The 27,719-nt window shown below is 39.3% G+C and overlaps 1 protein-coding gene across 17 annotated transcripts in view; it reads left to right on the top strand.

Annotated features, from left to right (window-relative positions):
• ANK3 (ankyrin 3) overlaps nt 1–27,719 on the top strand; it is a 558,892-nt gene that overhangs the window by 482,019 nt on the left and 49,154 nt on the right. For 13 of the 17 annotated variants that reach the window (XM_075130811.1, XM_048856231.2, XM_075130812.1 and 10 more), the window contains 8 exons: nt 2,092–2,198; nt 8,756–8,980; nt 12,274–12,428; nt 19,873–20,084; nt 22,188–22,395; nt 23,033–23,129; nt 24,839–25,067; nt 26,692–26,817. In XM_075130811.1, the coding sequence (XP_074986912.1) occupies nt 2,092–2,198; nt 8,756–8,980; nt 12,274–12,428; nt 19,873–20,084; nt 22,188–22,395; nt 23,033–23,129; nt 24,839–25,067; nt 26,692–26,817 (1,359 nt within the window). Of the gene's footprint in view, nt 1–2,091; nt 2,199–4,680; nt 4,714–8,755; nt 8,981–9,724; nt 9,824–12,273; nt 12,429–19,872; nt 20,085–22,187; nt 22,396–23,032; nt 23,130–24,838; nt 25,068–26,691; nt 26,818–27,719 lie in introns of all 17 variants that reach the window. The other 4 variants (XM_048856237.2, XM_048856235.2, XM_048856234.2 and 1 more) reach the window with 1 other exon arrangement.

Raw genomic sequence — 27,719 nt, 5'->3', positions numbered from 1 at the left:
CTGCCCCAGCCCTGATCCCCCTCCCACCCTTCTGCACCCCAACCCCTCATCCCCACCCAGAGCCCACGTCCCAACCTCCTGCTCCAGCCCTGAGCCTCTTCCCACACCCTGAACTCCTCATTTTTGGCCCTACCCCAGAGCCCGCACCTCCAGGCGGAATCCTCACCGTCTCCCACACCCCAACCCTCAATTTCATGAGCATTCATGGCCCACCATACAATTTCCATACCCGGATGTGGCCCTCAGGTCAAAAAGTTTGCCCACCCCTGACTTAGATTGATGTCTGACAGTGCTTCCTGCGTGTTTTAGTGGCATTCACATCATTTGCATTCCTCTCAGGAAATATGCCCATGCAGTATTTGATGATTTAAATGGTATAACTGGTTTTAAAAAAAAAGTTCAGCTGTGGTGCACTTCACCAACACAATGCGAAAGAATCTATAGAACCATGACAAGGCATTGTCCCCAAAATGCATCTATATGGGATGGTGAAAACTGAAATGAGTTACTGCCCTGAAGAGAAAGTTCTTTTGAGTTCTACTTAATTCCTGCAAAAAGGACAATTTTTCTCTATGATGCAGTAACACTTTAGGGGCCCAGCTGAAAGTCTGTCAGTGTTATTCTAGTTTGATTGACTTATCAATATTTGACAAGCTATGTAATTCAATTATGACTAAGGCTCTGTGTTTGTCACTGTTTCCGTGACTTCTGCAGCAGCTGGTGCAACTGCCCCGGGAGCCACCTGACAACTTAGGCAGCCCCTGGGCCAGTTGCACCAGCTGCTGCTGAGGCAGTCTCGCCCCACCGCCCAGTAGCAGGAGTTTGCGGGAGGGAGCTGGGGGTTGGGGTGCTGGACCCCCCCCCCCCATCCCCAGTTTTAGTCAGAGGTACATAGTAAAAGTCATGGACAGGTCAGGGGCCATGAATTTTTGTTTACCTCCCATGACCTGTCCATGACTTTTATTAAAAATAGCTGTGACTAAAACGTAGCCTTAATTATGACTGTAGGGGGCCAATACTGTGCAGAGTTAAACAATGTTTAAGTGCGTGACTAGGGGAAACAGCCTTTCATAAAAAATTCCCAGGATAACTCAACCGATACAGAAAGCAAATACTCCATCCCACCATAGGTTGGCACACTGAAGGCCTGATCCTGCAGTTCTAACGCAAGCTAAACATCCAGTTAAGTCAATAGGAGCTTTGCCCAAGTAAGGATTACAAACAGAGGCGTCCCTTGGGTACGGCAAATCGGGGTGACCGCTCCAGGCCCAGTGCTTTGGGGGGCTCCGCGCTTCGATAACATTGTGAGGAGGCAGGTGGGAAGGTGAGGCGGGTGAGCGGGCTGAGGAGGTGAACGGGGAGGCAAGTGGCAGGTTGGTGGGGGGGGAGCCCCCCTACCAGAACCTCCCCCTCCCCCAGCGCCTCCTACCCGCCGGCAGCCCCGCTGATCAGCACCTTCCACTCCCTCCCAGTGCCTACTGTCTGCTGTGGATCACATGTTTTGTGGCATTGGGAGGTGCTGGTTGTGAAGGGAGCTTTGGGGAGAGGGCAGAACTGGGCGGGGAAGAGGCAGGGATGGGAAGAGGCAGGATGGGGGTGGGGCCTTGGGAGAAGGGGTGGAGTGGGGGTGGGGCCTTGGCAGAGCCAGGGGGAGCATACCCCAGCAGATTAGGGTACGCCTATGTTCCTGGGCCTGCCATACCCAACCCCTTGGGTTGGCCCAGATTACAAGACTTAACCCTGGGTGGATTTCCCAGGAATTTTCTGCACAAGCAAGCAGTTTTCCATAGCTTTTTCTTGACCTTGCATGTAAACACAGATTGGACAAAAGTGTGCGAGAGAGAGCTGTAATTAGGGATGGAGCAAAAGCAGGAAAAAGGAAACTTAGAGAGCTGTGGGATTCATTGAACCTGCTTTGAGAATTCTATGTTCCAAGGTCAGTAATTTGCTGCTGCTAGAGCAGAGAAATGTCAGCAGGAGTGTGTGCAGAGGAAGTAATTCTAACTGTAAAATTGAGTTGAGATGTGCTGGGCAGAAATGTTTGACTTTTTCATGCTGATTTTAAATATCTGTTTGTTTATCTTTTTGAAGCACCTGACATTTCCAAGGGAATTTGATTCTGATTCTCTCAGACATTATAGCTGGGCTGCAGACACCTTGGACAATGTTAACCTTGTCTCAAGTCCCATCCATTCTGGGTAGGTCATTTAACAGATTTCCTTTGTCATTAAGTGTGAAACTGTACTGTTATGTCGACATTATAACCTACTGAAATTGCTGGTAATAGTTCCAGTCCTCCTCCAGTTAAAGCCAATGGCAAAACTCTCATTGACTTCAATGAGAACAGGGTCAGGGCAAAAATAAATCGAGAATTACATAGAAAGAAAAACTTGTATTTCAGCCTTCCACAAGGTTTCATCTGAGATGTGGGCATGAATTTGTGAGACGGGCAGGGATTTAATCAAAGGTCTCTCAATAGTGTTAATAGGAGTTGTGAGCTCAAGTCCTGCATCTCATCATGAAAATTTTCCTCCATGCTTAATTTCTTAGGTGCAAGGAAAAGCTGAAATCCCACAGAGAACTTCCTGTAATAAACTTGTTTTGCTTTTTCTGTTGCTTACGCTTTGCTTTTATATGTCTTAGGATGATTTTAGTTATGTTGTATTACATTATTCTAAATATGAAATTAGAGAAACGATGTTATGCTGCACTTGCTGTTCACTTTTCCATAAAAAAATGAGAGCTCGTAATTTAATCTTTTGTTTTATTTGCACCAAACCTTCCCTTTTCCCACCCCCTACAAAAAATTCTTTTGATGTTAATTACACGATTCACTTACCAATAAAGCATCACTATTAGTACAGTGTTACTTAATGGTACCACAAGTAATTGAGATATGGGTGATATTTGAAATGCATATTGTAGAATTTTCCAGTTAAAAAGTATAAATAACCAAAGGGAATTCTGTATCACACATAAGATTACCTAATAACAATATTTGTAGTAAAATTTTCAACAAGAACAGGAGACAAAATCCTGTATTCCTTTTCACTGATTTCTGCCCGCTCCCTCCTCACACACATACATTTTTGACTAGCTTCACTTATAATGTAAAGGGTGCATTTAAACCAACAAGCTCCAAGAGATTCAGAGTTAAGGATAAGGTCCCAGTTCAGCCAAGCACTTAAGCATGTACCTAAGCAGAGTACAAATATAAAAGATGAGGACTAACAGGTAGAATTATAGGTCCCAATCCAGCAAAGTACCTGAGCATGTGCTTAACATTGAAGTCAGAGCTTCAAGGAGATTCAGATCTAAGACTAAAAATTTACCCATTAGTATTGTTATTTTAGCTGAAATTGCCCTCCTGCAGAGGCCCTAACAGTCATGGACAATTTTGCATGGGCTTGACCCTGCATTCTTTGCATATCTAAAATTCCCAGCCATGTCTTAGAGTGTCCCTCTACATCTCTATCTGCAGAGTACTTGCCAACTTTGTGCTCCCAGATTAGGGAGAGCAAGGCACAATCATCTCCCGCTTGGCTATCCCTTTCCCCCACATACACAAACTCAGAAGAAATGATCTAAAATTTGTCCCATGTTCTTAGTTCACCAAAAAGAAAGGGGGGGGGGGGAGATTTTGGTGTGCAAGGAATGGAAGATCTAGCTCCAAATCACTGAACATTTGCAAAGGAGGGAATTATGGCATTAATTTAGAATCTTCTGGTTTTTCTCATTTTAAGCCAAGGGTTTTTTTTTCATGTTGTTCTTTGAGTTTAGATAAGTCTTTCTACCAGTGTGTGCTTTGCATCTTTCCCTTAATAATCATTACACTGCTCAGAAATCTGCCAAGAAACCTGCAGCCTATAGATGGGTAAAGCACAAATTTGGTGGAGTAAACAACATATGATTTTATGACTTAAATTTTTCAGGTGTAACCCTGTATACCCACTTCTCCCCAAGTCTGCATGTTGCATCTTTTGAACCCTTGGTTTCCTTGGCTCAGTGAAAGAATTAGTACACCAACATTGACATTATTATAATAAGAAACACAGAAGACCTGGATCCTAGGCTGTAAATGTACCATACGTTAGATTAAGCACAGTGCATTCCCGTATCTATAAACTTTTAAAAATTCAATTTGAAGAGAAATTTAATGAATGGCTTACAGGAGTTACATCTTTTTCAAATGCTTAGCTATATATATCTTCATATACTGTACTTTGGAAAACAACTGCTGTATGCAAGCACAATAGTTGATTTTCCAAGATACACAGTGAAGCATGCTTGTGGGTATAACACAAATTGAAAGAACCCATGTCGCAATAAATTCTGTGTTGATCTGTGGTAGGCACAAAAGCATATGGCGTCTTTTCAGTTCTCCAAGCACTCATGCAACTCCCAGGAATGCTAATAGAAGTTATAGGCCAATACTGAGAGGAGACATGACCCTTAAATTAATGGGAAATATTTTTTTCAGTGTACAGCGTATTGTGTATTACAAAACATGATATATATAAAATGGAAGCCAAATCATTTTTAAAGTTGGCCCTCAAATGCATTGCTTTCATTATTTTTCTGATGGTTACTTTTCTTTGGCTAATTATTGACATTTTCTGTTGCTTGCTTCTAATTATCTTAAATTAATTTTTCCCATTTGCTTTCTAAATTATTTTGCAGCTATTCCTCTCCACTTCCCCAGTATGATTCAAGGTGATAACTATGTCCTTTCTGTGAATCCTCATTTTGTTTTATTTATGTCAACTCTCTGTCCACAGTCAAAGTGTGCGTAGATGTTTGTAGTGCATCCTCTTATATCCTCTGTCTTTTGTTTATTTTAAAGTAGAAATGTTCACTCTTTAGCTTTTAGCTTTGTATTTTAGAGATCATAATTTAGTTGACCTTATAAGACAGGCCTTAAATTAGGTAAACATCAGTTACTAATCCTTTCAATAGAAACAGTGCATGAAGCTTTATTTGAAAATATTATTCACAAGAATTACGTTTTTAAAAGGGAAAATCACCACTTTGAAAACTGAATGAATAAAATGTTATTGTCAATAAATACATTTTCCATATAGCCGGCAATGTGAAAATATTGGTCTGTTAAGGCTTAGTACTGTATTTGGTAACTGCTTGTAGCGTGTGCTCTTTTTGATCCTGCTTGGGTTTGCCACTAATGCACTGTTCAAGTGTAGCATATCAATCAGGTGAATAACATTGCCTTAATCTTTCCTTTCGTATGGGATTGTTTGATTATATGAATATCTTTTGTTATATTAATTAAGAATTGGATTAAAATATACAAGTATCTGCATACATGATGGACGGTTTTCCTATCTGTGGTGCAACACACTAGTGTAGGAATAACCTGTATGAGATGTAAAGCAACCATGCCAGGGACCACCCTTGCCAAAACTCAGAGGCAAATTCCCTTGGAACTCCAGCCCTGTAGCAGTATGCCCTTCAGCAACTCCCTCAGCGCCGTATTCACAAACAGTACCTCTCTCAGGTTATGGGTGAACAGCGACAACAGTTCTGTTCCACTTGGCTGCCTCTTCTCTCTGTGTACACATATTTAATCTGAATTAGCCTCATACTTTTAGGTGGAAAAAATCAGGGAAACCTGAAAAGGCAAACAAAGCAAAACCGTAAAAGAGGCCACTTAATATTTCCCTCTCTGTGACCAAGGTCTGTGTGCCCTTGCTTAATATTTTACTTTGTTTTGTAAATTTTAATGGCAATACTCCCTGAAACCTTTTCACAGATTGTCAGCAGCTGGCTTACTGCCCATTAGATTTGAAGATCATGCCATAGACATTTCCCTGAGTGTGCTCTGTGGAATCCTACTGATATCAGTGTTGGCCATCTACCAGATAGAGCAATCTTAGGAAGCAAGAGCAACATAAACATGTAGGGCAGGAAATGGGATATTTAAGATAAATCACAGTTGGAAAACATAAGTGCTCTATGGAAGGTGATAAGCAAAGCTTCTAGCATCTTCAGAGCTTGTTGGTTAGAGCCTTATGTTAGCATACATAGTATTCTACTATTGACTTCAACCTCACAAAGTCAAATAAGTTTAAAGCCAATAGATGAAGAATTAACTCACTGACCCAAAGGTCTAATTTCATTGTAATTTTTCATTAGTTAGTTGATACTGTCAAAAACAGTAGGTAAAGAAAAAAAAGATAAAATAGTATTGTAGAGAGAAAATATAGGATCTAAAAATAAAACATGTTTGTTATAACTATATATTGGAATCACAAATAGGAACTGATTAATAGGTGGATCCATTGAAATGTACTTTAGTGCATTTAAGTATGCAGATTTTGATATAAAGAGAGTTTTTCACCCAAATCATTATAAAGGTGGAAAATGAATTTAAGTTGTCAGTATTAAGGATTATCATCAGATGTTTTATTATCAGATATTTTAAACTTCTGAAGTACTTTTATTGACATACAGATCTAAAACTTATAGAAAATGTTTGATTAGCTATTTTATGAGGACTTTTCACTCTCAGATGTATTTATCTCCCATTCCATGTAAACAAAAGTTGACTGCTTTTACAGTATGTAGGGATGAGCCCACTTGCAAAGTTCTGATCCAGACCTCAAGTCCCACAGAGTTATGGGGTTCTGATCTGATATGGAGGGTTGAGTCTATATCTACTTATATGAAGAGCATGTAAAATAAGGTGAATCAGTATTCCACACTTTGCTACTGTATTAAAAGCCTCAAACCTCATGAAACAGTAAGTAAAATGGTAGTGTGAACCTATGGAAAGTTCATCACCTTCCCATCCTATGTAATCCTTTTTTCTTCAGCTTGAAAAAAAACCAAGGTAATTGATTTACCTATAACACAACATGACCATTTTGTTTTTCTACTCCACATATTTGCTGTTTCCTTGCCTGTCAATTTATGTCCTATAAATCAAGAAATACAAGGGCCTGTTTGTTCACCAATTTTGTGCAGACTTCTCCCACTGAAATCACTAAGAATTCTGAGTATGGAGAATTTTCAGGATTGGGCTGTACAGTTTAGCTCTTACTTTTGATATTTTGTCTGTAATCAAAAGGAAATATCAGTATCATACAGAAGCTATCATCTGTAGTTCCCAGTGCTCTGTGTGACCTTTCCCAGTGAACAACAGTCTCCATGGCTTCAAGAGGCTCTTGCCCTTCTATGGATTAAATTTATAGCTCTTGTTCTCACTAGAAGAAAGCTAAATTGCCAGAACTACAAAGCTGAATGGATTCATCTGTTAATTATTTTAAGGTTTAATCCTTAAGTGCAGGAAGTATTAGCCACAGCATGGAGAAAGCTGGAATCATGGAATTAAATTAACAGCTACTTCAGGGTTTGTACATCACACATAAGGAAACAAACAAAACGTTATTTGTATGGAGAGTTAATTTATAAACCATGCACCAGACATGTAGATCCGCTACTGCAAGTTCTGTTTAAAGATAGCGTGGTAATCAAGAAATTGCATTGCATTATATTTGGAGGGGTGGGATGGTATTGCAGAGCCACTGAAGGGATTTGGGCTCCCAGTTTCTGTGAATTTCTAATTGAACTTAGATAGCCAATAATAATTATTAAATATAAAATATGCAGATATAGGGTGCTTTATAAATAAAATAATAGTTGGAGTCCTGAACAACAATAACAAAAACAAAATCGCTTAGCTGACTTTGAAAAACCTATTCACGGAACTAAGTAGGAGGTCAGGGTCTGCTGTCTGCTCTGGGACTAGCATCTACTTCTTGTGTTTTTGTCATTTGTGTCAAGAGCATTTAGAGATTTAGGATTAATAAATTTAATATCTTATAAAATGAAATAAATAATACATTTAGAGTTTGTGTTTAATGTTAAAATAAATTATATTTTAATATCTCCCATTTTTAGAAAGTTTTAAAGTTTTTTTACATTGCAGTTTCTGATATACAGAACTGATTTCCTTTTAATTATTTACAAAGCTACAGAAACCTGGAAAAAACACACGAGAGACAAGGCTTTAGAGAGACAAAACACAATATTCCCTGTAGTCTAACCTGTTTACAACAGACATCCATGTCAATATGAAGAGTGGTGGAATAATTGATTTTAGAGTGGTAGAAATGTACAGAAAATTGTATGCTTGATGTTCTGATTCATACATATTCACCAGAACCATTTAATAACCTTGTTCATCACACCCACAGGGTCAGTGTTCAGATGGCAAAGTAGGAAAGTGTGCTTTCAAATGGGTTTATCCAAAGGCTTTTGAAAGACTGAGATCCAAATATAAAAACATGGATTTCTGTTGTCCTTAGCCTGTACTGATTGGTTGTCTTGTGCATGTGGGACATTGCTATTTTGAATTATAGAGTGTCGCAGAACATTTAGTAATAAAGAACCATTTTAATGAACTAATAATACACTAATAATTTACGTAACTGTATACATACTCTCTTTAACCCTGGGTTTTTTCCCCCTAAATATTCAGTAGTACTTGAATCTTCCCATCATTATGCTACTAGACCATTAGAAATGTGTGAGTTTGTTGATTATTGTTTAAATTTATAATTAAATTTAAAGAATCCTGCTAACAGTTATGGCATAGGGGGCATTTGTTTCTTAACTATCATGTTAGCTGATGCTTTCATCATAATATTTTATTTTATTAGACTCTTCCTGATTTACATGAAGTTTTCCTTGTTTGATTTCTGACCATTTTAATGACATGTTCTCCCTTTCTCTACAGTTTTCTGGTTAGTTTTATGGTTGATGCACGTGGGGGCTCAATGCGGGGTAGTCGCCATCATGGAATGAGAATTATTATTCCACCACGCAAATGTACAGCACCCACCCGCATCACCTGCCGTTTGGTAAAGAGGCATAAACTGGCCAGCCCACCACCAATGGTTGAAGGAGAAGGATTAGCCAGTAGACTGGTAGAAATGGGGCCTGCAGGTGCACAGTTTTTAGGGTGAGTTGTTCTATGAATCTCACTGTTAACATTCATATTGCATCTTTCATTTCCTTCATCTTGTGGATGTAAGTAGTTAAATATTGAAACTACTTAATTTGAACAGTTACGGTAGGCCTCTGTACAGTAAACAGACTCAATTCTGACATTCTTACCCAGGAAAAAAATCTCTGATTTAACGGGAGTTTTGCCTGTTTAAAAACTACAGGTTGTGCCAAAAATAAATAAAGCTATGAAAAAGCCAAATTCTGCACTCAACCATTCATGCCTAACTCCCTCTGAAGTCAGTCAGAGTCACGTATATGTATCCAAGGACAGAATTTAGCTCTCGTTCTGTGTGATGAGTAGAATACCAGGTAAATATGACTTTCATAAGGGAAGTTTCACCATAATTATGTACCATTTTCCAAATGTAGAGCAGTATTCTCTACTTAGCGTGTGTGCATATCACCCTCCAACATTAATGGGAGATGCACACCTACCTCCAGTGGGGAAAGGACCACTGTGCATGATTCCAGATAACTTAATATAGAGCATCATTTAGTGCAAATGCTAGTAACTGACATTTTTCAAAGCTAAAATTAGGAGAAACAATCCACTATGATGTGGTTTTTTTTTTAATTATCAATTTTGTTCATTACCATAAGTGGCGCCCTGGTGAAAACTGCCGGTTCTGTCGGGAATGACAGTTTGTTCCTAATTTCCCCTTCTTGTTTCTCTTCCTGCTGCATGGATGTTATTCAGTAAACTACATCTTCCTACCAATCCTCCCCCTCTAAATGAGGGTGAGAGCATGGTTAGCCGAATCCTGCAGCTTGGGCCTCAAGGAACAAAATTTATTGGGTAGGATGCTTATAGAAAAAATACAGAATGTCTACAGTTTTTTTCCTTTCTTTTGTTTTGTTTTTGTTTCCAATTTTTTGTCATTCCCATAATTTTTTTTCTACTTTCTAAAGCTTTCAGTTGATTTATGTCACTGAAAGAAAATCATAGTGGCTTGATTTATTATAGCTCTGCTACTGTAACTATCTTGTGCTTTAGGCATGTGAAATTCACTGCAAGCATTCTGCTTTCATAACTTGTTGTGCTTTTGTAATTTTTTTAAATTTGAACTGTTTCAACTGCATCAAATACATTTTAATACACGATGACAGCCCTTTAATTTCAACTTTGTGGTAGAGAAGGTATTAACAGGGTTTGAGTCAGTCTGTTTCAGGAGTAACTCTCTCAGATGTGGATGCATATGTTGTACCTATTTTTAAAATATGAGCATGTTCAGAAAAAATATAATTGAATAAATTATTTCATTTAACAAGGCTGGAGAAATGATAACCTTTTAAAACAGAAGTAGGCATCAGGTTGAAAAAAATAAATATGAATTTTGGTACATTTTGGGGAAACAAGTACAATAGCCAAACAAGTTGCAATGTTTATTTTATAATGTTTATTATAAAAAAAGTTAGAAAATATCCTCATTGTTTGCAGTAGAACGTTATTGTGAAATTTATTTCATTATGTTTTTAAAATATTGCATAGAATCTATTGCTTAGAATACCTGTTTAATACCTTCTCACTGACTATTCTTGTTAAACTTCATGCACAAAATTGTGTGGTTCCTAAATATTTACAGAGACAGTATCTGATATATTAACCTGCAAAGATTGTATTAAAAAGTTCGTTAGTTCTTTTTAACTTGAGAAGCCCGTGTATACATTATCTTAGGAAAACAAATACCTTAAGAAACAACGTAATTGAATTTTTGGCATTCATCTACTGTAGATGGTGGGATAAACCTGCATTTCTATCAGCTATCAAAGGAGTAAGATCAGAATAACAGACTTTGGGTATTTTTAAAAGCATCTAAGAACATTAAAAGCATTAATGTTCTTAAATAATCTGCCTTTTTTCCTATTTTTATTAAAATTGCTATTGACTAATTCCTACTCCTTTTGTATTTAATACAGAGAGATGGACTTAAAACTATTTTGTATCTTTATTAATATCAGCTGTATCTATGGTTTTAGAGTAGCAGCTGTGTTAGTCTATATCCGCAAAAAGCTGTATCTGTGATTTCCATAGTTAGATTATTAATTGATTTGTTAATGTTTGCACAGCACTTTGAAGATATAAAGTGCTATCTAAGTGCCAAGTATTATTTTTCTCCATCTTCTAATGTTACTTTTAATGGAGTTACTATGAGAAGGTGAGGTTCTTTACAATCTCTGTAGGAAACCAATGATACTGTCTATTTAAATGTCTTAAAGCTGCATAATCCATAGTGGTTCATCTATTGTATGATTGCAGTCAGTTTATTTTAACATATTTAAAATGCTTATCTTGTCTGTAAAATGTTTAGCTAAAATGTCTATTTTGTTAAGGAATGGCACATGAAATGAATAGCAGTTTCTGTTGATTATTCACAGTAATAATTTAATTACACACTTGAAGTCCTACGTGTAAGGCACGCTGTCAGGTAATTTAGGTGTAGTATTTAAAAAAGTTGTTTCACGGTAGCTAATATCAATATATATTTCATTTTTATTTAACCCAAAGAGAGCCATTTTGAAAGAATTTAAGCAGTCTCCTGTAGTGCTTGCAGCACCGACATTGCAACTCTAATGCATGAGAACCAGAAAGTGGAACAGAGTAGAAACAACCCATCTAATATCACTAATCTGAGTGAATGAAGAGCCCTAAGTAATTGGTGAAAACCAAACTGGATTTTTAAAATTTTCAGATTTTAGTACTTACAGGACTATGAAGTTGTTTTGTCATTTGTTTGTTTTAATGCCCATATACACACACAACTTCCATCTCAGTCAACAGCAGGTATATGTGTATACCAGGACAGCAGAATTGTGTTTGAGACGGACTGTGTCCCTTTAAACACTCTGTCAAATATGCCCACCCATCTCCCACTAAAGTCCATGGAGCTGTGTGTGCATATCTGAGGACCAGGTTATGCCATGTATATGTCAGGATAAATAAACACAGAAAATCGTTTTTACCTTAGTTTCTGTCCATTTTTGTCATATAAACAATTGTTTTGAAACACTTCCTTATGTTCATAATAATATGGGATCTGATTCATAAGCTACATATTAATAATATTTTACAGTTTTGTAGCAAAGGATTCTGCAGCTTTGGCAGCTTTTAAATCATTTTTAACATAACAATACTTATTATTGTCAAATGAACATAGTTTTAGTAAGGATTTAATATGTAGAGGAAAGTCAAGATCAATGGGGAAAATATATGTGATAAAAAGTAATATGGATTCCTTTTTTGTCTAGCCCTGTCATAGTGGAAATCCCACATTTTGGATCAATGCGAGGAAAAGAAAGAGAACTGATTGTCCTTCGCAGTGAAAATGGTGAAACATGGAAGGAACACCAGTATGACAGCAAACATGAAGACTTAAATGAAATTCTCAATGGCATGGATGAAGGTAAACTTATTTAATCAAAGCTTTAACTGGGTTAATGTCAACAGGCAGAAAGCATGGCTAATATAAAAATGTAATCTCTGCTATTTGACTTCTGGAGAACACATGGTATTACAAAAATAAAATAATGAAATGAGCATAGGGAGGAATTCTGTAGCATTGGCCTTAACTCAGTCCCATCCCCCCCCTCCAGCAAGCCAGCCCCCGGTTCCTCACAATGATGCAGAACACTAAGCTTTTCTCTGAAGTCACTCCGGGTTTACATGCTTCCTTGTGACTTTAAAAATAAAATAACATATTTACCTAAAACACAACACTTCAGAAGAACATAGTGACTGCGCTGAGGAATAGTCCCATTATTAGGAAGAGTCAAATAAAGACAATCCAGGGCGTAGGCTCACCCCAAATAGGGCCTGTATCTGGCACTGCCTCTGGCTGTGGCCCTACTCTTGTGCCCATGGCCTCAACTTTACTTGGTACGGCGCTGGCAGGATGCACCCACGCAGACTCTCTTCTGAGCATCACCACACCTCCTTAGGAAGACTGGGCGTCCTGCTCTGTCAAGACATTGCTCACTCTCTATCTATAGATAAGAGGCGGGTTGTGGTCATTCCTGAGAAAGAGAAGACTCAGCCTGCACCTCATTCAGCAGAGGACTCTGTTTGAAGGACCCCCTGCTAACACAACTCCAGCAGAGCCATGATGGGGTGGTGGCAATGAGGACCCACCCACCCAGAGTCTCCAGCTGGCATAGTAGTGGAGGTGGGGCTCTCGAGAAGCTGGTAGCAGAATTAACCCATTGAAAGGAAAGAGGTAGTTCACACCCCCCAGAACACTTGTTTCAAATGTCTGCAGCCTCAAGCAAACATCACCCATCACCTGTGTCAGGTGCTCCTCACAACCACAAGGACTAGAAGCACACCTTTTTAAAAACGAAAGCTCAGATATTTAAGTCGTCATGTGACACCAAGAGCAGGGCTCTGGGTATTTCCCTGTTATGTCTCTGCCTTAATCCAGCCATGTATCTATGCAATGTCCTTTCAGTATATGCAGGTATTTACACAGCTGGAACCCACAAGGCCTGAAACCTCAAAATCCATTAGGTTTTACACTTAGTAACCCATTTCCTCCTGACCATGGCATTGGGTTACCTGAGGTTGGTCTGTGGGCTGGACTTCCTGGTTTCTGCAGGAAGATATCTCCCCCTGCTTTCAGGGCTTGAATACTTTCAAGGAACTATTCACAACTAATCTACAGATGAAGAATTATTCGCTGGAAATCTTCAGCAAATAAATTCTGAAAAGTTAGTGAAAATCTTAAACTGAAGGACATAATTTTAACAGAAAAATACTGTATTTAGTGATTAAATTATTTACTACAAATTATTCACCCAGATCTACGTAAAAATGAAATGTCTGTAGTTCAGTATGTCATCACATACTGCTGTACTTTGTTTTTGATTATTTCCCCTTAAATCATTTCCAAATGCATGTTGTGTTAGGAAAAGAACACTAAGTATTATTATTAAGACTAAGTGTTACTAAGACTAAGTACTCAGACAAACCACCCTCATAACACTATATTCTGTGTGACACTAAATATATCCGTAAGACTTCAGTGATATATCCGCATGTCCACGATTCTCTTCAGATTATGCTGAAACTGTTGCTAAAGGTTTTCCACTGAGTTCTTAAAGAGTAGCTATAAAATCCCTTGACTAGGTTATTGTTTTCTTAAAAGCATCTAAAATAAATACATTAAAACTTCCTACATTCAGGAGTTTGTGGGAAGAGCACAGAATGGCAATAAAGATGGGAAAGGCTTTCAACAAATTTTCTTTTCTTACCTTTCAGTTTTGAATATGTTTATGACACCAGAAAGCATGAGTTTTGTTTACCCTTTCAGGCATTGCTAATGCTATTGTCTCTAACTGTGGTAGAGATTGGCTAATATTTGGATGTTAAACAGCAATCTCAATTTTGCCATGGGAGGAAGCTTCTTAAATAATTTTCAAGTATTTCCTGGGGCATAGTAAGATTTCTAACTATACTTTTCGTATTATCAAATCTTTTATATATCTTTTGCTGATATTCCACTGCTACAGCTTTTCGTATCTGAACATGCATAAAGTATCCCATGATTCTGTGTATAATTTTTGGCTTAAAATTTTTTATAGAAAGTCACCATCTGTTTGGGCACAGTTGTAGTTAGGGGAAAGCTTAAAGCCATTAGTAGCAAATAACCAGATTGTAGAGGGCAGCAGCAAATGTAACCTGTATGAAGCCTCTGCTTCAATAAAGGCTTTTCTTTGTTGAGCAGGTGAACTTGAGTAAAAAAGAAAGCAGAACTTAAGGGAAAAAATATGATAGTTGTGGTTGGTTTCCTGGATATTTGGATGTAAGGGAGATGCATATTTTGGCTGGTTTCCTGGACACTGGGGATGGGGAATTGCCAAATGAGTTTTTGCTTTGAAAGCGCACAGGGTGCAAAAGTATTTGAAAAGGAACAGCAGCAAAGAGCCATGTGTTATGCAGATAATTTCTTATTTTTAAATAAGTGTATCAGAACTTATGAGGCACTGTGGAAAAGGCACTGCAAATACTGTGTCAATAGGTTTGGAATCGAAAAATGTAATATACTTCATAATATAAAGGTACTTAAACTCAATAAAGCCGACAAAATAATTAATGCAGTCCCAGCACTATACAGCATGTGTACGAAATGCACTGGGATTGAATGAAGGCAGCACCCAGTGCAAGAACTCCCTCTCTCTACCTGAGATGTTATGTGGTATATAATGATTCACAAGGTAGCAACAGAAGCTCTGTTGTACTCTTTTGCATTGTGCTTCTCTGTTCTTAATAGTAGGTAGGAAGTCCAGAGAAAATGTATTGATCAGCAGCTTGATTCTGCATTCTTTGCTCTTCCCACATTCCCACTGACTTCATTTGGAGTGGTGGGTGTACGAGAAAAGTAAGACTGGGTGCAAAATGCATCTATAAATACTCCAAATTGCACCATCTCTAGTATTTACAAAAATTCTCCTCAAAGTGCATGATCTTACAAATTGATGTGTTGCTGAGAGAGAGAATTTCTGCATAAAATATAACCCTCTGTGATGATCTGGGACTACAGCCCTAATTCCTTAGCTCGAAAAACATAAGCTCCTACAGTTGAAGCCAAGGAATAATCTTTCTTAGCTGTTAGCGATTGCAGTATTCTTTTCCTTTCTGGGATCCAGCCACAAGAGGGTAACACACATATGCATGGCTTTACAGAGCGTACAATGAATGCAGTGTTATTCCTTTGGAGTGAAAATCTTTTGCCACCTCAAATCCCACGCCACAGAAAAAATGACATTTAATTTAAAAATCAAGACATTCAGTTTTGAGATAGATGGGAAAAATTACTGAAAACATTCCCTAGAGCCTTGATTTGTTGTTGCTGTTTTGTTCATGCTAGCTTAATTCTTCTCCATTCAGAAGTTAACACTGGGTTTGTTACAATTAAATGATCCTTCATCTGTGATATTAAAGCTCTTCCATAAAGTGGTCTGAAAAGTGATGTTTTCATTTATATTAACATTTTACTGGTTAATAACAAAAACACACCTCCAAATTAGAGATCTGTCTGAAACAAACCCCTGAATCTCAACACCCCTGCCCTTGGAGGATGTTTGGATCTAGGTGTGAATTCTGAGGCTAGAGCCCATTTCTAATCAAAATAGAAAGTAAATGATAAAGAAATTAGTGTCAGTGAAGTGATCTGTCACTTCCAGAAGGTCAGTATCATCTTTACATAGAAGTTTTGCAACCATCTGAAAAGACAGATACTCTCTGGAATTGTTCATGATTCTGTTAATCATGTAACTGGATAGTGTGTCTCCCCCCCATTCACTTGTTCCTTCCGAACTGTGTAATAAAGACTGAAAAGTCATATTATGTACCTAACTCCATAATATACTGTCTTTTCAAAGATATGGTCTATTTACTTGTTTGCTGTTAATCTCGTCAGGATTGATAGAAATATTCCATCATTATCTTGCCATTGCTAATGCTGTGAATGGAAATGTGTTCAATTATTTACTGGAAATAGCACCATCTACTGGAGAACCTAGCTATCAGGCTCAAAATAATTTAGAACCAGTAGATAATACTTGGAGGTATTAAACGTATCCTTGAATAATAATCAGTATATTGCCTTTGGTTTCATGGATGGTCAAAGAAACTTAATGGAAATGGGTCAGATTTCACCTTTGTGCCACAAGTGTTACTTTCTCTTAATTTCTCTGCTTAAGTTAGTTGCGGTAGCAAATTTTTTCAGCTGGGCTATTTTTTGCAGGTGCAATTTGTACCCATATTTGTTGCACTTACAAAAAGTTTGTGTCTGTAAACAAATTGTGGGCACAAATAGTCTCATTTGGGTAGCTAATTAACTGACGATCACATTAGATAATGAGCACACAAATGCTAATACTTGTGCCTACAGTGTCATTGCAAATTTAAATTATACTTTGAAAAGGGAGGCTGGTTTATTGCTGGGGTTTTTTGTTTGTTTTGTTTTGTGTTTCATATGTAGGTCTATGAAACTACTGATCAAACCAATGTGAACCTGGTTCCTTACCTGAGGTTTAAAATACCACCACAGCTCATGTTGCAGTGATTTTTCCATTGTTTCCTGGAAATCAAATTAAAACATCTAAATATAATACAGTTTTTCTACATAGAGATATCAAACTCTTGTTGTGCATGATAATGAAAGACATTCTGCATACACAGAAACAACAAAACTGTAACAAAGCCTGTTGATTTTCAAGATGACATTTCCCAGTTATTTGTATCGCTTTGAGTGGATCACAATGTGTAAATGATTGAAATTGGGAGGGGTGGTCAGTATTTTCTCATCTTTGACTCCCTTGTATTTCTACCATGATGGCTTTTGCCATAACCTACACATTTTGGTACTCTATATTGGACAAATAGACATGCAAAACCTGAAAGCTGTTCAATTTATGAATGGGTATTTGCTTTTCCAACTGCAGTACAAACCCCGTAAATCATGACATTGGGCAATGGGGTGGGAAATCAGGCACTGGAACACATAAAAAGCCCTTGAAAGTGGGGACAATAGCCATTAGGGTGATGATTTCTTTTCTCTGATCCTTATTTTAGTTAGAAGAAACTCATGTTTTATAATCTCATATAAACATAAATAAAGGAGTTAGCCCAAAGATGAATTTGATCCACGATATCTTAATGCTGTTATTCACATGTGCAAAACCAGATATGATCTCCCTCCCTGACTCTGAACCAGTCAACCTGAGCTCCTGTTCTACCTTGGGAGAGGTGATTTGGGCCTCCCCTGTCATGTAATACTCCAGGGGCAGCCCAGATTCTGGGAGGGATTTTCCTGGGAGGTTTTGCATCTTTTTTCCCCTCCATCTCTGTCTTGTTTCTCACTTCCATCATCCTCTCCCCACTTTTGTGTTTAGCTATTGCCATCACTCTCTCGCTCCACTTCCCCTAATGTTTCCTTTTTCTTATATCTTCTTTTTCTCCCTTCTTCCCTTCCTCACACTTGGCTCTTTCTTCCTCATGTAGATTTTTTTTTTTTTTCAAACTAAAACATTTAGTACTCAGGGCTGCCCCTTTAGCCCAGTGACAGCAAGCTCTTGCTTGGGGCCTCGCATTCCAAGCATGCCCTTTAGGCTGGGCCTATCTCCTTCACTTGCACTGGGACCAGACAGGGAGGAAACTCCCCAGTCCCTTCTGCAGCAGGAGTGACAACAGTTTGACTGATCCTTCCCTCACAGAGCTTGGGACCCAGAAGGCTTGCGTTGTTCTTCTAATACTGTAGGAATGCTACTAATGCTTTCTCAATTCCACTCTGGCCAGTGCTGATGCCCAATTCCTGCCTCCTCCTGCCAGTACATCTCCCCTGCTCCATGCATATAGTATAGCAGGGAGACAAACACTGATCACAGAGACAAGTGCATTGCTGGATAGAGCATTCTGATGGACAAGTGCAATGCTGCCATGTCACAATGGGAGAAGAGTGATAAGAGACTGCTCTGAAAAAAATTGCTTTATAGCTTCTGTCCTTAGCATAGCCTAATAATGACTGTCATGAGGAAAGAGAGATTGACCTAGTTTTCAGTGCTGATGACCTACCCTAGAACCCTTCTGTGTAGAAAAGCAGATGTAAAGGCAAAGCAGTTTGCCGGTGGAGAAATGATGGAAACAGGTCACCTGTGTTTAGACCAGGCTTATGATTCAGAGATCAAAGGGAGAATACTTAAAGTGGATGTGTCAAAATGTATCTCTGAGTCAATACTATTCGATCTGATCTGCTTTTCCCAGAGAAAGGCAGATAGATAACTGCAATAGGTAGTGCTGTATATTTAGAAAATTTGCATGTAAAAAGGTACACAGATTTACTCACATCTGTATCTTAAGGAAGATTGACAGCAATAGGAGATACTTAGGGGTAGTAGTGGTTAATGGAAAAGTTTGAGAGTGAAGGACCCCTGGATTCTGTTCCCAGTTCAACCACTGACTTGCTATGTGACCAAAGGAAAATTACTTAACCTCTCTGTGCTTCGCTTCCCTTCTCTGCTGTAAAATGGGGATAATACTCTCCTTTTTTAGTAAAGTGTTTTGAGATCTTTGAATGAAGGGTATTACATAAGTGAAAAGGAATTAAATTAAACTAATTAATTAAGGGAAATGGTACTATTTCTAGACGTTCAGCACTAAATCAACTGCTGATCACTCTCCCCTTGATTCCTGTGCACCACTGGATCGAGAAGAGTAAGGGAAGTCGACATCGCATAGTGCATAAGTAGATCTAAGCTACATCGATTTGAGTTACGCTATACATGTAACTCAAATTGCGTAGCTTAGATCAACTTTTCCCTTTAGTGTAGACAAGGCCTGAGACTGGCAATCAGTGCACAGTGACTTCAGTGCTTATGTGGATAACAAGTGTTAGAATCAGCTCAGGATTTATTGGCTGCTGTGACAACCGTGAGACTATGCCAGGTGGTTACTGTCTCAAATTACATAGCTAGTCACTCTCTAGAGCTGTGTGGGCAGGAATTGGAAAGTAGGCCAGTGTTATGGACTGACCATGACTTTTTGATGTTGGGGCACACATATGCTGCCAGGGCCTGGCCTGAAAGACCCTGAGCATTCTCTCACCTGAGTGACCAGTGAAAAAGAGTTTGATGATCTCATTGTCAGGAACATCAAATTCACACAAATGTTAAAAATAAAACAATCAAAACTGATTTGTTCTTCTATTTAAAAAAAACCTTCCTGGACTTTTGAGTCTGGTGTGGAATTCAGCTTTTCCACAATACAGAATAAAGCTGTGTACTCATAAATATATATGTACAGTATTTGCAGATAGATTATATGGGAATATTTTAATGTATTTTTCCCCACAGAGCTGGATAGCGCTGAGGAACTAGAGAAGAAGCGTATCTGTAGAATCATCACGAAGGATTTTCCTCAGTACTTTGCTGTGGTTTCACGAATTAAGCAGGAAAGTAACCAAATTGGTCCTGAGGGAGGTGTTTTGAGCAGTACAACTGTGCCTCATGTCCAAGCATCCTTCCCAGAGGGTGCTCTAACTAAAAGAATTCGAGTGGGCCTCCAGGTAATAAACCACACCTGCAATAATCATTTTAATATGCAAAATCTAGAGCTGCAATTCTTAATCTGTGGGGTGCAACTCAAAAATGAGTCACAAGGATATGTCTAGTAGGTGACACCACTGACTGAGAGCTGGTAAACTCTCCTGTACCCCACAGACAGGGCTCCTGCACTCCACCTCCTACTGGGGCTAGGGCTGCTACCTGCCCTGCTTCTATCTCACCACCTAGTCTGGGAACTGCTCCACAACTCACACAGCGCTCAGCACTGTGGCAGAGGAAGTGGCTCCCATGTTCTATTTATCTTCATAGCACCAGCCACCTACCCCCATGCCAGTAGCACCAGTATCCATCCTTTCTACCCTTTTGTGTGTTAATACAGCTAAATGTATATGTATATATCTAGGAACAAAGACTGTAGGCCCTATTTACATGATGAGGGACTCTATACTGAAAGCAATGACTCTGAAAAAGATTTGGGGGTGTTGGTGAATATTCACTGAACATGAGCTTCCAGTGCAATGCTGTGGCCAACGGGACTAATGTGATCCTTGGATACATAAAGGGGAATCTCAAGAATAGAAAGGTTATTTTACCTCTATATTTGGCATTGGTGCAACCACTTCTGAAATACTGTTCAGAATTGTGTCCAGTTCTGGTGCCCACAATTCAAGAAGGATGTTGATAAATTGGAGAGTGTTCGGATAGGAGCCACGAGAATAATTAAGGGATTAGAAAACATGCCTTATAGTGATAGACTCAAGGAGCTCAATCTATTTAGCTGAACAAAGAGAAGGTTAAGGAGTGACTTGATCACGGTCTATAAGCATCTACCTGGGGAACCAATATTTGATCATGGACTTTACAGTCTAGCAGAAAAAGACAAATTCAAACTGGAAATAAGGTGTACATTTTTAACATTGAGCGTAATTAACTACTGGAACAGTTTACCAAGGATTGTGGTGGATTCTCCATCACTGACAATTTTAAAATCAATAGTAGATGTTTTTCTAAAAGATCTGCTCTAGGAATTATTTTGGATCAGTTCTATGGCCTGTTTTATACAGGAAGTCAGACTAGCTGGTCACAATGGTCCCTTCTGGCCTTGGAAGCTATTAATCTAAATCCTTGTAGCACCAACTATCCACCCCAGCCAGGAGCTCTGCATGTAAGATGTAAGGAAGCTGCAGTGGGCCCAGAGAGAATTCCTGTGGCAGAAGATCAGCCTATGGCTAGTATACATAGCACTATGCTGTCCCCTATAGCACAGGGCTATGCTTGGGGATGGGAGTGGCTGTAGTGCTTAACACTATACCTACTCTGGGCTGCAGAGCATCCCATATGCATCTGTGGGGAGTCTGCTGTAGAGCAGCCACCATCTGCTTTTCTGGGTTAAGCCAGGGCCGTTCCTATCACTTTCAAGCAGAATCCAGGAGGTGCAGAGGTGATTTAAAGCTTCCTTAAAAGTGCAGCACAGAATCTAGAGAAACCTTCCTTCTTGCTGGTTTCTGCTCATTATCATTTATTGGGGGGTGTTGACATTTTTCACAACAAAATTATTAAATAATTTAATAATTTGATTTGGTGGGTTCATTAAATAGGAGCTTAGTTTTAGATTGCTTTGCTCGGAACTTGTGCTGGTGAAACATTTTAACCATCATCTTTGCAGAACACCATACAGTACAGTTGGATAATGGAACAGGTGACAAATCAGTGCTCCGATGTCTAGTGAGAAACTTTCGGGAAAAGTAATAAACAATTTGATTCATAAAAGTATCCAAAATGTCTGATTCAAAACTTATCCAAACTTCGCAACTTCTTTGTTCTAGAAATTAGACTTGAAATGGAATAAAAACAGATTTCTTATGAGATTTTTGCTACTTTTTAGTTTGATGCAAGAATTGTGTTGCTTTTCTCACTGTAATTTGGTGCATTAATGATCACTGTGTAGATAGAGCCCCAGAAAGGCACATTTTAAGGAGGCCAAGGAAGAAGTAAAACAGGACAAACAGAAAATAAAAAGAATTGAGTTCTCATTTTGGAAGGATTCTGCTGGGCTAACATGGATTTTTATCTCAAGATATGAAATTCCTTCTCTGTGTTGACAGGCTCAACCAGTTCCAGATGAGATTGTCAAAAAAATCCTCGGAAACAAAGCAACTTTCAGCCCCATTGTCACTGTGGAACCAAGAAGAAGAAAATTTCATAAACCTATAACAATGACAATTCCTGTGCCACCCCCTTCAGGAGAAGGTGTGACGAATGGTTACAAAGGAGACACCACACCTAGCCTTCGACTTTTATGTAGCATTACAGGTTAGGCAAGAATCTACTCTTTGCAAAGGTTACTATAATAATAATGCATCCGCATTCATTTGTTATGCATTTCAAATGTAGCTTTCCAGTGAGGAAAGCCATTGATAGTTCCAAGTATTGGAACCAGTAGGATTAAAACTAGTACTCAAGTGCCTGATGCGAAGTCATTGGAAAGACTGACACTGAGTCAGTGGGCCTTGACTTTGGACTTTTGTCATTATCCATGTTAGAGGAAACTTTACAGCAATAAACATTTTATGACATTTTATTAAGTGTTCAATATGAAGAGTCTTTCCATTGACAGCTGCATACATATAGATAAAAATCCAATATGGATGCAGTCCTGATCCTATTGATTGCAGTGAGAGACTAGCCCCTGAGTTCAGTTAGGACCAGGATGTTACCCAGAATGTATATCTCGCTACATTAGAATCAGCTTCAGATATGTATGTATTATATTATTATTCAGATGTATGAGAGCAATAGTAACTAGAGTCTTCTGTGTACATGTGAAGCAAAAGAACTCAGTGTGGAAGTGTTCCTTTGCAATCCGTTTTAAAAAAAGCTTGAAGATTCATGGTACGTTTGGTTTTTGAGATAAAATTGTATATGATTTATGTGTAACTTATTTTCATAGGAGGGACTTCACCTGCTCAATGGGAGGATATCACAGGAACCACTCCATTGACGTTTATAAATGACTGTGTTTCTTTCACAACCAACGTTTCAGCCAGGTATGGGAATGCAAAATACCAAACAGACGCAATTATTTGTTTCCTTACATAGGAAAAATAGGGATTTTCCCCACAGCTTTCCATGATTCTTAAATAAGGTTTATAAAGAAATAATAGGTCAGATCCTTAGCCTGTGAAAATTGGACTCTATTGACTGTATTGATTTATACCAGCTGATGATTTGGCCCAATAACTTGCTATACTATTTTTAATAGCAAAAATAGCTTAGTATCACTGTCTTTTATTGGTAGTTCACAGGCTTAGCAAACTATGTATGGAGCTATGTACATAATTCTTTAAAAAAGAAAAGCTGATTTGATAGGACATTAATGTTGCACAGCTAAGCATTCCATATTTAGGAAATGCCATGGTTCAGACTGCACATAAAACCTTAGCTCTGCTCCTTTGTATGCATTACAAAACAGTCTTTAATGACAGTTTTCACATACTGTTTCTCTCAAATTACAATACAGTAAAATTACAATACAGGCTTTTTGTATAACTTTTACAAACTACATAGCTGCTCTCCCAAACACTCCTTCATACCTTTAGTACATTTCTAATTATACTGCTCTGTTTAGCTACACCCGGAAACCAAGCCTGGAAAACTTCGGCCAATGTGACTGTGAATGCTTTTGAAAGTTACGAACGACTGAACTCAGGAGAACTGGAAACTGTTTTGCATCCTCACTATAGCAGTCACTGCCACACTTGTTATAATAAATAATGTTTCTGCACATCATTTCTTGCTCTCTGGGACAGCATGAACTATACCCTGGGAAATTTCCCACACAAACCATCTGAGAGTATCTGTCAGAAAAGGGAAAAAAATCTCTTTCTCTGTGCCAGTTTTGAACATTTACGTGACAGTGGTTCACAAGTTCCTGAACCACTGAGCTGCACTCAACCAGCTGGATAGCCAGCAAACAGGAAATACAAACCAAAGACTGCTAACCAAGTTTATATAAAATTGTTTGGTTTGAGGGGTCATTACATACATAACAAGCTCTTTTATACTATGGAAGAATGTCTTCCTCTGTCCTCCTAAAGTCCCTAACTTGTGGATGTACTAATTGTCACCATGCTCCTAAACTTAATCAGAGAAGGAGACAATATAATATCTGTCCTGTAGCAAGGCCTCCTTTCTTGCATATGCAATTTATGTACCATGAGTTTTCTATACTGCAGACCATGGATTTGGCTATACACTTTTCAGTATGGCCTCCCATCTCACTCTGAGTGCGGCTGATAGTTTATTTTAATGAAGATTAGATATGAGTACTAGTGGACCTCACAGAAGTACCATGCAAGATACAGTTTAGCGACACAAATCACACCATCTACCCAGGTTTGGCCTGAAGGATACTCAGAATGAGCAGTTACAGGAGACGCCAACAAAGGGTCACCCAAAGATACAGATTCCACCAACCCAGACAACCTCACTTTCACTCATCCAAAACACTGTAAGGAAAGCTCTGCCTTTGCCAATGGAAAATTTTCAGAAACTGCATTCATCCAAAATGGCTGTGGAATTATGGAAGCCAACGAACACAAGGATTTCCCTTTGCCTCCCCTGAAAAGTAATCTCCATTCTGCCCCATCACCGTTAGCAGAGACCACGTTTATTCTTTGCTGATGCAACAGAGTTTCTTTATAAAGTTTTGGCCAGTGTTTTGTAAAATAAACTCCTTTTGTCTTTTCTCTTTCAGATTTTGGCTGGCAGACTGCCATCAGGTACTAGAAACTGTCGGCCTTGCCACACAACTTTATAGGGAATTAATATGTGTTCCTTATATGGCTAAGTTTGTGATATTTGCCAAAATGAATGATCCTGTGGAATCTAATTTGCGTTGCTTCTGCATGACTGATGATAAAGTGGACAAAACTTTGGAGCAACAAGAGAATTTTGAAGAAGTTGCAAGAAGTAAAGATATTGAGGTATATTTCATATTAACAGCAGCTCAGATCATTCCCTTCCTCCAGGGGTGTAGAGAGTCTATGCTCTAGTTCCACTTTACAAGAGTAGGCAGGGTGCCAGGATATCACAAAAGAAGTCCACAATCACTATAAGCCAGCTACATGAAAGCCCACAGTGAGCAGGGGTGAAAGTAACTTAAGGGCCGGGGTCCTGAGCGGGCGGGGCTGGGGTGTCCCTCGGACGGAAAGGGCAGGGCCTCAGGCAGAAGGGGTGGGGCCTTTAAATCCCCAGGCCCTTTAAATAGGCGGCGATTTAAAGGGCCCGGGGCTCCTGGCCGCCATTGCAGCTACCACTACCATGGGGGCTCTGGCAGCAGGGCTCTGGCGGCGATTTAAAAGGCCCGGGACTCCCAGCTGCTATCCAGGGGCTCCGATGGCGATTTAAAGGGCCCAGGGTTGCTGTAGTGGCAGCTGGGAGCACCGGGACCTTTAATTCGCCACCGGTGCCCCGGGGCTCCCAGCTGCCGCTGCTACCCCAGGGCTCCGGCAGTGGGGCTCTGGTGGCGATTTAAAGGACCAGGGGCTCTGGCTACTGCCTGGAGCCAAGGGCCCTTTTAAATTGCCCGCCTGGGGAAGCTGCCCCCTGCCAGTACCGTCGGCTGTGTACCGGCTCTTGCTGATATGCCGTACTGTACCGTACCAGCTTACTTTCACCTCTGACAGTGAGGCTGTGTGAAGAAACTCTTTGGAAGTGCACTAAGAAGGATAAACGGGTCCTCCTTCCAGGGTCCTCCAGTCCTTCTGCCTATTGGGAGTGGGGAGGTAATGCAAAGGACTCTGTAGAGCAGCTGACAGGGGTGCTGGAACAATTTTTATAGCGGGGGTGCTGAGTGCCATTGAACTAAACTGTAAACACTGTATATAATGGAAACCACTTCAAGCCAGGGGGTGCTGCAGCACGCCCCCCCTCTCCCCCTTTGTTCCTATGGCAGCTGCACTCCTGCTTCATAGCTTGGTGGGTTAAAATTCCTCCCTCCTTGTCCACATAGATATCTCTAGCACACAGCTGAGTTACTCTGGCTGGTTTGTTTGGGATTTTTGAGACAAACAGCATTTCTTGTGAGAAATTGTGTAATATATACTTTTCCCTCAGAGAATCCTATGCTGAAGCTAATTATAAAGATATCTGTATCTATGGAATTGGAGCTATATTTTTAAAAAGTAACTTTAGCAATGAGAATGTTTAACAAATCATAGAATATCAGGGTTGGAAGGGACCTCAGGAGGTCATCTAGTCCAAGCCCCTGCTCAAAGTAGGACCAATTCCCAATTTTTGCCCCAGATCCCTAAATGGCCCCTTCAAGGATTGAACTCACAACCCTGGGTTTAGTAGGCCAGTGCTCAAACCACTGAACTATCCCTCCCCCCCGAATGTGTTTTAATAGTTTTAATTAATCAGCCACACTTATAATGTCATATTATACATACCACAGTACTGTTGTATTAGATCAGTGTTGAACATGTGTTAAGTTGATGCATTCCTAGCTAAAGGAGGAGTTATGATGTTGGAAGAAATGGTGATATATGTTTGTGCATGTATCATAGATTTTACTCACTTTCAATTTCTGTCTTGTTGCTTTGATAGGTTCTGGAAGGAAAACCCATTTATGTTGATTGCTATGGAAATCTGGCCCCTTTGACAAAAGGAGGACAACAGCTTGTTTTTAATTTTTATGCTTTCAAGGAAAATAGACTGCCATTCTCTATTAAGGTAAAAATAAACCCCACAGAATTCTTAGTTGAGAAAATGTTTTCCTCATGTAGTAATATTGGTTCTGTCTAATATGAATAGTCTGCCCCTGAGAAGTAAGTACATAAGTATTATTATAATTTAGCAGATAGGTAATTTGGAACAGAATTTATAAGTGATTTGCATGAAGCCATAGAAGGAATCACTATCAGAGCTGGGATCAGAATACATGCTATTCTGATTCACAGTCCTTTGCCAGAACCATGCCTCAGACTAGACCTGTTCTCATATGCCTTCTAGCTGCAAGGTATATTATTTCAAGGGGTAGATCATCTACCCAAATGACAAGAGTGAGATAATACATGATCCAGATTTTGAGCCCTAGCCTCTTGTTTTTACATGTGCAGTTGATAGTGCTTCCAAAAAGTGAGTGCACACACATATTATGCATATATAATCACCTATTTTGTGGTTGCAAATGAAAATCGTGGTCACTTTTGTGAGTGCAAGTCATTGCATATACAAAACTGGGCAGAGAGAAATGCAGATGGGTTGAAAACTCAATCCAGTTTACCTACAGGAGTATTTCTCCTGGAGTGATGCCACTCAGCATGGTGCCTTGCACTATGCTGGAAACAGTTTTGGAAACTTGTTTGCAGTGGAACAACAACCCGAGGCCGGCCCAGTAGTCTAGTTGTAGTTACAACTTTCTTCCCCATGAAAAGCTGCAAGTTGGGTTCTGGCTGAGTTCCTTTGGTCTTCAACTGGCGTGGTTGCTAGATAGCTTCTGATGGAAGGGAACACCACCTATTCCTCTGCAACAGCTTTCTCTAGCTGTCCAAACTAATTCTGATGGTCTCCAATGGGAGCCACGCTCAATACTCCTTTTAGAGAAGAGGTCCCCTCAGGGACTTTGACTTCTC

The sequence above is a fragment of the Caretta caretta genome, chromosome 7, assembly GCF_965140235.1.
Source record: "Caretta caretta isolate rCarCar2 chromosome 7, rCarCar1.hap1, whole genome shotgun sequence".
In the NCBI taxonomy this organism is placed as follows: domain Eukaryota; kingdom Metazoa; phylum Chordata; order Testudines; family Cheloniidae; genus Caretta; species Caretta caretta.
This window is presented reverse-complemented; position numbering and strand designations above follow the sequence as displayed.